This window comes from Phalacrocorax carbo, chromosome 1 (genome assembly GCF_963921805.1).
Source record: "Phalacrocorax carbo chromosome 1, bPhaCar2.1, whole genome shotgun sequence".
NCBI lineage: Eukaryota > Metazoa > Chordata > Aves > Suliformes > Phalacrocoracidae > Phalacrocorax > Phalacrocorax carbo.
The window spans coordinates 82,929,749-82,943,202 of record NC_087513.1 but is presented as its reverse complement, the minus strand read 5'-3'; the positions used below and the strand labels follow the sequence as shown (position 1 = coordinate 82,943,202).

The 13,454-nt window shown below is 51.7% G+C and overlaps 1 protein-coding gene across 3 annotated transcripts in view; it reads right to left on the bottom strand.

The window, feature by feature from the left end:
* Positions 1 to 13,166, bottom strand: part of CCND2 (cyclin D2) — a 38,622-nt gene extending 25,456 nt beyond the window's left edge. Inside the window, exons 1-3 of one of the 3 annotated variants that reach the window (XM_064462341.1) lie at positions 11,022 to 11,634; positions 9,260 to 9,475; positions 6,341 to 6,500 (exon numbers count right to left, since the gene is read on the bottom strand). In XM_064462341.1, the coding sequence (XP_064318411.1) occupies positions 6,341 to 6,500; positions 9,260 to 9,475; positions 11,022 to 11,216 (571 nt within the window). In that variant the 5' untranslated portion in view covers positions 11,217 to 11,634. The other 2 variants (XM_064462334.1, XM_064462326.1) reach the window with 2 other exon arrangements.
* Between the last annotated feature and the right edge of the window lie 288 nt (positions 13,167 to 13,454).

Sequence of the window (13,454 nt, the reverse complement as noted above, 5' to 3'; positions counted from 1 at the left end):
TGACAGCTAGGGCATGAACGTATGCATGTGCTGAGGACGTTTTTCTGCCCGCACAGCACATGTAACCTATGGTCAGGTTCTAGGACCCTGTGCACCACAGCCGAGCTGTTTTGCTGGCTTTCTCCTGATCCAGTGGACTTCACTACCTCTGAGCCAGGAAAATGCAAGGTTGACAGTCAGTCTAAAGCAGGAGGGAACCGGAGGCAGGAACCCAGAGAGGTCCTGCAAGGGGAAGCCCTAACTTGCAGCCAATAAATGAAAACTGCCGGAAGGAAAAGAACACTGACAAATATCCAGGCTGAATGTGCTCGGTGTGCCAAAGCAGGTGCGAACTCTACCTTCTTATAACGACCCTTGTTACTGCTTGGGCTGCAGGTTGGTTTTTTTTTTTAACAGCCAGTTTTCATCTCTATAATTCGATAAAGATTTATTTTCAGAGTTGCAAATGGAGAACTGGAAACTGCTGCCTGGAGGAAGACAACACTCTCACAGGAGGAAAAAAAAGGAATCTTACCTCCATCAGCAGAACAGAATCATGACAAGTCACCAACATCCGTTTATAAAACTATATAGATAATGGTCAAATTTCACCCAGCCTCAAACTTCACTCAGCCAATGACTTTAGTATGAGGACTTAATGGATCTATATTTTACCATGTAAGTTTAAAAGAGAGGTCTAAGGGAAACAATATAAGTAGTGAATCTAATTCTTGCCTGTTTTGATCCAAATGCAATTACAGAGTCAGTGTGCTACTTTTTTTTCAGATGCAGCTGGTTTTAACTGCATTGGTCATTTTTTTCTCTTGCTCTCTTATTTCTACAAGACACAGCAATTTTTCCCCATGATAACTATTTCTGCTTTTAAAGGCAAAACCAGGTGACTCTCCAGCCCTTCAAAAAATGGCATGGCAGTGCCAAGTATGACCAAACAAAAAACCATCAAGTAAAATATAATGCAGACCTGCTTCTATTTGAGTAGGCGGGAGGGCAGACATCTAATTCTGTTCCTAGGCTACGGTAAGGCAAAAAGTATTTGGCCTTTACAATAATGGGTCTGAAGTATCCTAAATGCTAATGCTACGTTACAACCATCCAAGTGAGGCAGAGACAGGGAAACACGTTGAGCAGTCTGTGTAAAGTATATGAGCACTCAGTACAACATGCTTGTTAGCGGATCCTAAACTCTATTTCTGAACAACAGTTTGTACTGACTATTATTTTCACTTGTTCTACACCTCCAGTAAGGAAGCCTAAGCAAGGATCAGGATTATGTTAGTGCTTCAACATCAAAAGGTCAGATCTGCAGCTGGTAAGAAGGAGAGCAACTTATCTATCAATTACCCCAGCTTGGATCAGCAAAGTCTCTCTTCCTCCATTTCCTTCCACCTCATCTTCCCAGATTTGACGGGTCCTACTACTCAAGGAGTGAGTCTGCTCATACAAAACACTTCCCAGGCCCTGCTTACTTGTTGATGGAGCTTCCCTGGTTCTTGTGGCTTCATTTTGCTGGAGAGCTCAATATACTGATATGACTTGTCTCTCCCAGGAACAAGCAAGAGCCTTCTTTTGTACGACAATAAATTCATGTGCATTATTCTTTTTTCTGTCATGCAAGAAGATTCATGCAACTACCGCCACTTTGAAACATAAATTTCCTTTCTAAGAGATTAATCCACACAACGAAGGCTCTGTGGACTTCTTTCCCTCTGCAAAGAACAGGTCCCGGCTAAAACTCATATCGCACTTTTATCCTCTGCAGGGACAGAGCCCAGTAGCTCTCACATTGGCTGAGAGAGGAAAGATGCATAGTAGGCTGGCCTAGCCACAGTCCTGAGAACCAAACATGCCTCTTGGTGTTACAAAGCATTCTGTGTGGTTACCCTCCAGATCACTAGGGTTTATGGGCCTCATCTTGCAGTCTTTGCTCAGACAACACTCCCATTGACTTCCACAGAACTTCTGTCTGAGTAAGGACCCAGGATTTGGCCCAGAAGTCAAAAAAAAAAGCCTCTCAGCTTTCAAATGTACATGATTAATGTCCCAGAGACAGTGGGCAGAGGTTTGGCACACTGTACAAAACTGACTTAAAGCCGAAATTTTCCTCCTCTTTCTTAGCCTCTTTGCAGACACCAGCTTTGAAAGCCACCAGTCTGTGAGATGCTGCATTGTATCCATCACGGGAACATGTCACCTGCCACAGGACTCGGCTGAAGCACAGAAGAGACCACGCAGAGGGCCAAGTCTAGGGATCTACATAAATTGCCGCCTGTCTCTGCAAGTCTGCAAAGCTTTTTGCTTCCGAGAGTTGCATGCCACTTAAACACTGAAGACCTCCTCATTGAGATTAGTCTCTCCATTACAACTTGTGTTCGGAAACGCACAGCTCCTCTTTCTGAAAGCCTGACTTGCACAGCTTGTCCTCCCCCAAAACCCATTCCCTTACAGGCTCTGACATAAAAAGGGGTCTCCTGTGCTGTAACAGTGGCACATACAGCCTCCAACAAGAGAGTGTAATGCAAAGAAGCAGCTAGGCATCTGTGACTCTCAACAGCCTGGGAGAAGAAGAAACGAAGGGCATGCTAAAGTCAGGGAAATAATACATGGTCCTCTTCTGCTCTGCACACAGCTCCATAGCTGGTGCCCTTTCCCACTCCTCCAGGAGCGATTCCCTCACTTCCCCAGCATGTACAAGCAAAGAGGCAACCCCAGAGAAAACACTTCTAAACTATGGAGCGCTGTGCAAACAGAGGAGGGATGAAGGGTGCAAAGCAATGAACAGGTGGGCTCAGAGCGGCAAAGCAACAGGATCCCAGAGAGCAGATGAGGGATGATCTCCATTGGGCTTACAAATAACAGGAACCCCCCATGCTGAAAAAGCAGTAAGCTATATTGTAAGGACAAGGGGTCCAGACGCAGCCTCTTAGTGCCTTTAAAATTCAGAAGACTCCTGAAGGAAATTTTCGCTTACACAAGGAGCCACCAGTGGGATGAGAAAACAAATGACATGATGATAGACTAGCCTATGCCAGGGCATGTCAATCCATATGCTCTTACTGCGCAGCAAGCGAGGCAGCTTGAAGGAAGCTGGCCTATGCATGGGCAATTCCCAGCCAACAGATCGAGCTCTCGCTTAATGACAGTACCCTGTTTGCATGGCCACGTTGCTGGAAGCACAGCCAGGGATGGGCTGCAGCAGACACCACTTTTGGCTCCTTCCAGTAGAGAATGAGGCTCCTGAAAGCATTGTGAGTGCAGGGCACAGTAAAGAGAAAACTTTTTATTCAGGGAATAAGGTTCTGTCTTGTTTAGCAGCCGTACGTTCAGATGGGACCAAGGGCAAAGAGGGATACGTTCCAGTTTCAGTCATGCTCATGTGAATCATTAATCACCGGAAGGACTGGGGGAGAGGCTGTGGATTTATATCCATGCAGCTTGTTTCAGAAACTGGGCTTAAAATAAAGACAGAGAAACAGAGATACTGCCAAAATGATAGAACATTACTGAGAGGAATATACAAAAGAACCAAGTATCATCTCCTTTTGCATAACGTTCAAAACAAAAGGAGAATAGAGATGCATATCAAAGTGACCCTACACATCCAGCACAACATCCAAAACTGTTACTGGTTGTTTCCTTCTCGATTGCTGGCACAAAGTATTGCAGGACCAAGACCACAACCAGCTCTTGTTGTAAAGACAGGCAACACTTGGGAATTTCTGGTGTGTGCTTTTGCTGGGAAATTAAAATGGTGCAACTGGTGAAGAAGAACTGGGGCTACAGGGAGAAAGTTCAAAATATGCCAGATTTTGCACCATACATTAATGAAGAAAAAAAAATAGTTGAAAGCAGAGGAAACTATACTGAGATGGAAATAAAAAGAAATTCATTGCTGTGCTCCAGACCAGACCCGTTAGCCAGCCAGCGAGGTCAGGTCTGGTGAAAGAGTCAAACCCAGGCTAAAAACACGTGTGGAGGGAGCGAGGGAAGAGGCAGCCACATGTCAAAGGAGGTCATCCTGCTGAAAGAAGGCAAATGGGGAAACGAAACACCAGGCTTAACCCGTGCTGGCGGAGAGCAGAAGCTTTGAGGGAGAAAGGGAAAGAAGAAACAGAGTGGCTGATGAGACCTCTGCAACAAATAGGACAAGAAAAGGAAATGACAACTGGATCTGGAAGGAAGTTTGATGAGAAGGGACTTTTCTTCACCGAGGAGGGTAAAAACGACTTCAAGAAGTGTGGCAGTGAAAGGGAAATACAGTTGTAATAACATGACATTTCTATAACGCAGATGGGGGTAGTAGCCTGCTAGTAAACTGGGAATGAGGTAGAAAATTGGGAATGAGGACTTGGGTAAGATCTCCGCTTTTGAAATTGCAAGGGGTTGTGGGTCTTCCTCAAAACCTAATGCCAACACAGTGGTTTGTGGAAATTGGGATGAGAAGAAAAGAAAATCTACAGCCAGCGCCACGGTGTCCTGTCTTTTGGGAAACTCTGTACAGAGTCAATTACGTCTTTCCTTTTCAAGAAAAGAAACTCTGACTGGTTGCCTCTTTAAACTCTATGCAGAGGACTTCAACTCATGCATCGGAGATGTACAAGAAGCAGGTCACATGGGGGAAACACATGAGAGAAGTGCATGACTGGACTAAGGGCTGGAGAGGAGATGCTGTTTTGCATCTCGGTAAATGTACTAGTAAGGCACGGAGCTAACCATCACAGAATTCATGGAGAATGGCCATGGACTTTGGAAACTCCTTCATGGCCCACAGTCCTGCAATGTTTTGGTTATATGTAAAACTTCAAGGGCAAAGGATTACAGACCAGAATCTGGAAAGTTAAATCATAATGAAATCTATGTCACTCAAGAAAATGTCCTCTTGGATAGAAATAAACAAACCAAAACACTATTGTAGGAAGTGAAAGCAACAAAAGACAGGGAAGATTGGTTTGGTTTGGAAGACAACATCCAGGTATGTTGGAAGTTGATGGCTGATGGTGTTGCAAGGATCCAGAGAAATGTCCATGGGAAAGACCATCTTTTTCAGAAGAAAAGGGTAGTGTGAATGAATCCTGGGTAAGAGGAGAAGGCAAAGAAAGAAGGCAAAACTGACAGACTAACCCTAAAGTAAAAAGCTAATTAGTCCAGAAACCTGATGAATTACCAAGAGTGATCCTGCAGACTTTGAGCAATATTTCTATTGAGTCCTGTGGTCTTTCACTAGAAAATGATCATACAGCAGTGGGAAAAGAAGGAAAAGCTTGATCATCTTGGTAACCAAAAAGTCAATTACCATAACTGAGCCCCTGTAAGATTCTCTAGAACAGATTGACTGAGGTAGCATAAACTGGCCTACATTGCAAAAGCAGCCATTACATCTCAAATACCAAGAAGCAGGCATAGCAGTAGATATTCATACCAAAAAGCTGCACCCTGTCTTCCTTACCCCTACTTGATAATAATCCTGGAAGACACTGCATGCTGTTCATCTGTTCCAGGTCTAGCTTCTAAGAAGTGGTCTAACCATTTCATTCTCTGGATGAAAATTAAGAGTGCACTTATTTTCTACAAGTCACTGGAAAAAAAAACAAAACCCAAACAAAAAAGTGTTTTGCAGAGAGGTATAAATTAAAAGCCTCTCTTCCACAGAAGCTATTATTCTCATCTAAATCTTCAGAAACTGTGCTCAGCCAAACATACGACAAAAGGGGAGTGTAACGGTTCCCTGTGAAACAAACTAGTCTCACCATTTTATTTGAGTGAAGTTACAGAAAGAATCCAAATGTTTTTTAAAAAAAAAGTCATTACTCTGAATTGCCATTCCCTATGCTTCAGTTATGTGGAGTATCACATACATATTAAAATACAATTTTTACCTTTTACCTAGACAGCATCAAGTTAACGAAAAATTTACAAACACATTAATTTAATGCATTTGCCCTATGCATTTTGGGCTAATGTGCCATAACTGCTTCTAGTATTTTGGCTGTCCCATTTCCGTCCTCACAAATGATCTGTGGCCCTTTAAAAAAATTAGTGAACGGGCAAAGTAGAAAATCGTGTGGTCTAATCCAGTCTTACTGACTTCACTGCAAAAGCACCGCACACGCTAGCAGGAGCAGGACTGCAGCTGCACTACAGCTCCCGGCTGCAAGAATTCTGTTTATACACAGTTTCGGGACCTGATTCACAATGCCCTTTGCAAACAGTCCCACCAGCTTCAGCCACTCTTCCCATATCACGTAAGGATGGAGGGGATGAAAATCCTTTGCACCACCAGGGACTAATCTACACTTTCAACCACATGGCAAGCAGCAGGCGCACCCAGATCATCTTCGCCTACCTGTGGCACAAAGGGCAATGAACGTTTGTGCATGCTTCCGGATCAAAAGCAACTTGTCTTTAGGTAGAGGCAGCTTCCTTAGGATGTGTTCAATGAAATCATGCGGGGTGACAGCTGCAAGGTTCCACTTCAACTTCCCCAGCACCACCAGCTCCCATTCCTGCAGGGAGGGACAGGGAGGGGAGAAGAGAAGAAAAGCCATAAGTAAAGCTGAAAAAAACCCCACTTCGCTTATTTCTTTGATTGCAATTATATCACTGCTAAATCGGTTTTGCTCAAACATTTTTTCCGTATGCCCCTACTGCTTTGAAGTTGTTGACTTTATTCTTTTTATTCTTTTTTTTTTTTTTTTAACACTGGAAATGTCAAGCTCTACTGAAAATAATGAGACCTGGCAGCTCCTGCCAAGATTTTACTTTTTTTGTATCCAGTGTTGAATGCCCACCCAGAAAGTTTAGCCTGCAATTAGATATTGCCAAGGTCACTGTGGTCTTTTCCTAGTAACTTCTTTTAAATGGCTATAGTCCTTACTTTATAGCCATTTAAAGTCCTAGGGATAACCATGCACAAAAATAACCTAGATATACAATCTTTTTTTAAAAACTGGGGAAGTTAGCTTGACGGCATTCTCTCCTAAAACTTTATTCAAAAGCGCCTGCAGATAAATCTGATGGTGCTTAAACTACTCCAAGACAGGCTTTGCCGAAAGGAAATGCACATAACACAGCCAAGAAGTAGCCTGTGTAAATTATCTGCCAATAAATCATGTAGGATCCATTCCCACATTCTTTGCGCGCCCAAAACTCCCGGTGAAATCAAAGGAAAGCTTGGGTGTGTGTGTAACTACTGGCCATTCCCTGCAACGTGATTACATGTAGAAATGGTACCTAACCAACAGATCCAGCCAAAGGGTTCAAGCCAGGCTAGACCTGCACACTTCAACATTTAAAATAAGTTTCGAATACCTTTCAGTGCCCCACAGAGTGAACAAAGCGCAGGCTTTGGACTCGTTTCTGCCTCATGCATCAACTATTAGCTATTAACTAAATTCCATGCACTGATTCTTGAGTCCTGATGATGCGTGAGCCTGATGGAGCCCAGCGTGGCGGGGAGCCCCAGCTAAGCTTGTAGAGCTGGCAAGTCGAAAAAAACCGTCCTTTTAATTTTGCAGCCGAGGAGACGTCAACCAGCGTTGCTGAGAAACCATAAACATGGACCCCACAATGCCATTTCTGCAGTCGTTTCTCTGAATAGATGCCCGCTTTAACAGCAAGTCACTTTCCTACAGGCATTCCTACTGGATTATGACAAAGCCCTCCATAGCTTGAAAAATCTCATGTTCATGTATGTAACCGGCCCCAGAAACTAGACAGGTTTTTTTTTCCTTTCTCAAGAAAACCTGTAAAGTGCTTGAACGTAATGGCAATTATGTTAACTAAGAACTGATTTTCCCAACATTACTGATGTGACAGATTTTAATATCAAAGAGCACTAAAATCTAGAGGGCCAAATACAGGGAAGCACTTAAAACACATGCTTAAATCCACGTGGCACAAAAAGGTAGGCACATTGTTTCACGCCTTCCCGCACGGGGGCCAAGGCACTTCCCCCGACAGTCCGCACCACCAGTGGGACAGCTCGTGTCTGTGACAGCCATGGCAGGGCTCGCAGTGCAAAGCTCTGCAGAAGCGTGAGCTCCCAACCCCTCCCCGGGGGGAATTCCCGCTGCCTTCACCCAGTGATTCATAGGAGAAATTCTCCTGGGATTCGGCTGGCTACGCACATTCACCAGGGTCTGTGAGAACAAAGCTATTTGGCTGAATATACATCTCACTGAGAGGCTAAGACTTGCCTTACTGCTCTAGATCATGAAGCGCTTAGCAAATATTATTCCATTAAATAATTTCGATTGTCTCTGCTCTCACTATGTCCGAATTGATCTTGAGGTCTCCCAGGAGAAGGACCAGACGTGGCCTTTTACTCACAGGGTTGTTTAACCGAGGTGAATTTTCACCTCGCCACCTGCCTCGGAGATAACCTCCCGGGCACCTCATTCGCAAAAGCCGCAGGACCAAGGCCGCAGCTACCCAGGTTATAAAACCAGGCATTTACCTGCTGGCACCTGCGCCTCCCCAGCAGCCAGCCGGCTGCAGAAGGGCCCCTGGGCTCGGGCACGGCGGGGAGCCCGCCCCGTCCCGCCGCACCGCCGGGCACCCACAGCGGCCCAGCCCGCGGGCGGTTGCCCGGCATTTTGCGGGGCGGTGGGCGGCCGACGGGCCCCCGGGACGGGACGGGACGGGAGCCCCCCCACCCCCCGCCGTCCCCCCCGCCCCGCCGGGGGCGCGGGGCCGCCCGGCAGCCGCTCCAGGGGTGAAGTCACGCCCGGCGGCGCGTGTCTGCCGCCAGGTGGCGCCGCCGCCCCGCGCCGCGCACGTGCGCCCGGCGCCTCCCTCCCGGCGAGGTCCCCTGCGGGGACTCCCGCACCCACGGCGGGACAGGCGGTGCGGGACGGGGGACACACACGCGGTCCCTGCGGTGACCCCAACCCTGCCCCCCACCCCCCTCCGCGCGGGCTGCCCCCGGCAGCGCCGCCCCGGCGGGCGAGGCGGGGAGCGGGTACGGCCGGGGCGCCTTCAGAGGAGCCCGAACCGACAGGGAGGTAGCCTGCGTCCCCTCTGCCCCCGCTCTGCGCGGCTGCGGGTCCACACACCCCCCACCCACCCACCCCCCGCAGTCTTTAGCGCTTTTTGACAATTCACAGAGCGCATAAAAACCCGTGAAAAGCGTGATTTTTTTTTTTTTTTTAAAGCTGTGGGGCGGGTGGCAAAGGCGGCGGGTGGCCGTGCTTGGGAGGGAGCGGGAAGGAGGAGGCCGCCAGCGCGAGAGCTGATGGAGAGAAGGTGGAAGGGGGCTGCTTACCAGCAGCTCTTGGGGTTTGATGGAATTGTCCGTATATATGCACAGCTTCTCGGCTGTGAGGGGGATTGTCTCTTTCAGCTTGGAGGCCAGGAACATGCACACTGCCCCCAGCAGTTGCAGATGGCACTTTCGAGTGGGCACCACAGCTAAGAATCTGTCCAAGTAATTCATGGCCAGAGGGAAAACTTCTTCTTCGCACTTCTGCTCTTCACAGACCTGCGAGCGAGGAGCGTGGTGAGGGGAAGATGGGGCAGCGGGGTGGGGGGTGGGGGTAGAAAGAGAGAAAGAGAGAAGGAAAAAATAAATAAATGAGTGATCCCACGAAATCGACCGCTGCCTCCCTGCTACGGCTCCTGCTATTTTTGTTTCCCGGGGAGCTAAATTTTGGGGGAGGGGGAGATCTCTGGAGAGGCTGGGAAGGCTGTCAATCGGCTTTCACATTCCTTTAGTTCATTCAGTAAGAAATGAATTCAAGACACTGTGTGGGAGAGCCGAAAAGCCCCATCCAGCAGCAAGCGAGCAGCCTCCGACTTTTTTTTTTTTTTTGCGACCCAATTTTTTCCCCCTTTTTTTTTATTTCGTCATATTTTCAAAAAATCGATAAAAATATCAAAACTTCCCCGGGGGTCCCGGTTTTGGTGCCGGCGGCATCCCGGGACGGTCCCCTATCGTTTCCGACAATTGTAAAAATTCCCCCGGGGGGTGTCCCCCAGCCCTGCGCCCCCGATCCGGCGGGGGGGGGGGAGGACGAGACACAGTGAGGGTGAGATGGGGTGGGGAGAGCCCGAGCAGCCTGGATCCTTTTAGCAGGAGCGAGCGTAAAAATTATTTCAAAAATTTACCAAAAATCGGAGCAAGGGTGAAAATGCACAAATCGCACATGAAAACCAAGCGGGGAGTCTGGTCTTTCCAACCCGGGGGGGGTGGCCCGGGAAAGGTCCCCCCCAAGGGAGATCCGAAGGGGCAAACGATGGGTGGTGGGGCCAGGGCAAGGCAGGCGAGTCTGCGGGGATCCGGGCCCTCTGCCGCCCCGCCTGAAGTATCGGTGGGAAGGGGGGGATCGCCGCCAGCTCGGGCCTCCCGACAGACCCCCGCCAGGCCTGGGGGACCGGGGCGCGGCGGCGGGGTGCACTTCCGAGCGCCTTTTTGGAAAGGAGGGGGGAAGACGGGCTCGGCGCCTCCGAGCACAGTTGCATGCAACGCAACATGGCGAAAAAAGGCACGTCCTCACCACTGCATACGTGGGCATGAAATCCTCGCTGGGCAAAACGCAGGGGGCACCGGGCACCCCCCGTCCCTCGCCCTGCCCCGGGCGCAGCTCCTTTTCCCAGAAAAGCCTCAGTCTCAAGCGCTCCCGGCCGCCCGCAGCCGGAGGCGGCTTTTCTTTACTTTTTAATTGCAAATGACTTTTCCAACACCCCCCCACCCCCCGCCGCTTCCTCCCCTCCTGCACCCCGCTTGGCGGCAGCCCCCCGGCAGGAACGATCCCCTCCGTGGGCCGCCGATGCGCCCCGCGCCCCTTCCCCCACCGCACCGGGTGAGCTCGCGAGGGGGAGGAGAAGCGGGGGTGGGGGGGGAAGTGGGGCAAGATGAACCCCCACCGCGACCGGAGGGGCGAGAGGCTGCAGGGCGAGAGGGGACGGGGCGAGGCGGAGGTGCTGCCCCACGCGGGGAGCCCCCAGCCGGCCGCCCTGCCTCCCCCCCTGCCCCGGCCCGGCCGGCACCGCTCCGAGGGGCCGGGGAAAGGCGCCGGGATACGAACCTCCAGCATCCAAGTGGCCACCATCCTCCTCATGAAGGGCTGGATGTCCTTCTGGACGCACTTGAAGTAGGAGCATTGGGGCAGATACCTCTCCTCTATGGTTAGTAAGTTGTGCAAAACGCGGTCATCGTAGAGCAAGTTTGGGTCCGGCAAAGCTCTCCTCATGGGATCCACCTCGCAGCACAGCAGCTCCATGTTTCCAAAGAGATCTCCCTCTTTCTCTGATGGAAAAGTTTTTTTTTTTTTTTGAGGGGGAAAGGGGGTGGGGAAAGGAGAGGGGTAAAGGAGGAGGGGTAGGTGGGTGGGAGGAAGACGGCTGGGCTTTCCAGCTCGCTCCTGCCTCCCTTGAAACTGGTCTCTCCCTCTCTCTTGATTTCTAGCCTAAAGTTGAAGCAAAGTGACGCAACTCGCCAGGGCAGGCAGTTCTCTCTCTCTCTCTCTCTCTCTCTCTCTCTCTCTCTCTCTCTCTCTCTTGTTATTATGGAGAACAGCAGCTGGTCAGACGTAACATCAAACGCGGTTTTTTTTTTTCCTGTCTATAAGCTAACAAGGAACCAGGAGGCCCTCGTATAGGGACACACACACACACAAATGACAGCTTCTCTTTTTCTTCCTTCCAGCGACCAAGTGAAATCCGCTCCACACTTTCCTTCTGCGGGAGCCCGTCTCAATCGATCCCCCCGCTACCACCACCCCCACCACCCCGCTCTTCTTATTGCAAGAAACTAAGGGCTCCCTCTCGGTACCCACCGAGACGATCGGGACGAAGGCTTAAGCGTCGAGGCTCGGCAGGGAGCCAGATCCACGTCCCGTCCCCGTCCTCAAGCCCCTGACCCGCTCTCCCCCCCCCCCCCCGGTACTCCCTTAATCTGCAGCCGGGCGGGGTGACATCAGAGCTCCCTGCTGACTGCAGCCTAACAGCAAACCCGAAAAAAAGGCCCTTCAGGGGTCCTTGGGGGGTGGAGGTGGGGGTGGGTTCGACAGCGTTTTCGGGGTGAAATCTAACAGTGATCACCACGCTACTTCCTCCGGCGCACAAACGTGTTTCCAGCAGCCGAACCGTTTTAGCACGGCACGGCCGCACTGACACAACTTTCTAGGAAACGCGGCGGGGGAGGGAGGGAGGTTGGCTGGAGGGGGGGTGGGGGGGTGAGGGGGGAGAGGAGTTATGTCCCGCACCGGGTGACTTCCACCCTCCTCGCACTTCGCCGCCGTCGCTCCCCGCCTGCAAAATGTGTCAACTTTGCGAAGTCTCTGCCGCTGCCTGCTACGGTAGAGCGGAGGCTCCCGAGGGGGGCAGGAGCTGCCGGGGCCGGCCGGGGATGAGCCGCCCGGACGGGCGGGCGGGCGGGGAGCTGCGGCGGCCCGGCGGTGCACCGGAGGAGCAGCAGCCCCCCTCCCCGCCGCGGCCGGCCTACCCCCCCTCCGGGCGCCGCCGAGGTGGGCTTAGCGGGGGCGGGGGGAAAAACGGGGGGGGGGGGGGAGAAATACCGCCTTAAATGTGTGAGTGGGGAGTTTGGGGCGCCGCTTCCCCTCCCTCCATTTGCATAGCCAATAGCTCTGGGGCTCTCGCCGCTGCGCGCTGATTGTTACCGGGCAGATTATATTTTAAGGACGCATGCTGCCCGGCATCGAAAGCAGCCTGGGAGGGAAGGGGGCGAAGCGGAGACCCCTCACCTGACCGCACCGCTGGTCTTGGGAGCCGCACGGGCCGTGCTGGCATCGCGGGAGGCGGGCGACCCGCCGTCGTTGACCCGCGAGTGGGCAAAGGCGCCCGCTCCCACGCCAGCCCTCGCCCCTCCGCATAGAAGCGGGTGGGAGGGATGGGGCCAGCTCTGCCGTGGATTGCATCTCTTCGGAGTACAGCGGCAAGGGCTCCCTGTCAAAAACCGGCTGGTAGGGCCCCGCACCTAACCCGCCCGTCGGAGCAAATGGCTACTTCGCCACTAAAAAGCCAGCAGGACTCCCTGCCCCCCATCCCCCGGTAACGCGGAGCCGGGCCGGCACAACCGAGCCCTCCACCCGTTGGTAGCAGCATCCTCCCGCAAAAGCAGTTCCGCGCCCACCTCCTCACGTCCCGTCCACCAAGCGAGCAGCACCCGGCCGCAGCCCAAACCAAGTCGCGGCGGCGCCGTCCGGACGCTGCCGGGCACCGTGTGTGGCCCCTCGCCTCCCCCCCGCCCCGCACCCCCGAGGCGGGAGCTTACCGGGGCCGAGCCCGCCGTAGGCGGAATTGGGCAGAGCTTTACCCAGCAAAGGATCGCGTTTTAGGACGGCGAAGGAACGGGGCGAGGAGGGGTGCCCCCGCCGTACGTCGAGGGCGGCGAGCGGGGACCCGCTGCGGCGCGGCGTGCTCCGCAATGAAAGGCTCTTTAACTTCCACCATTCATTTCCCCTTCCTGGCTACTCCTGTGAACAGGGAGCGTGTTGTGT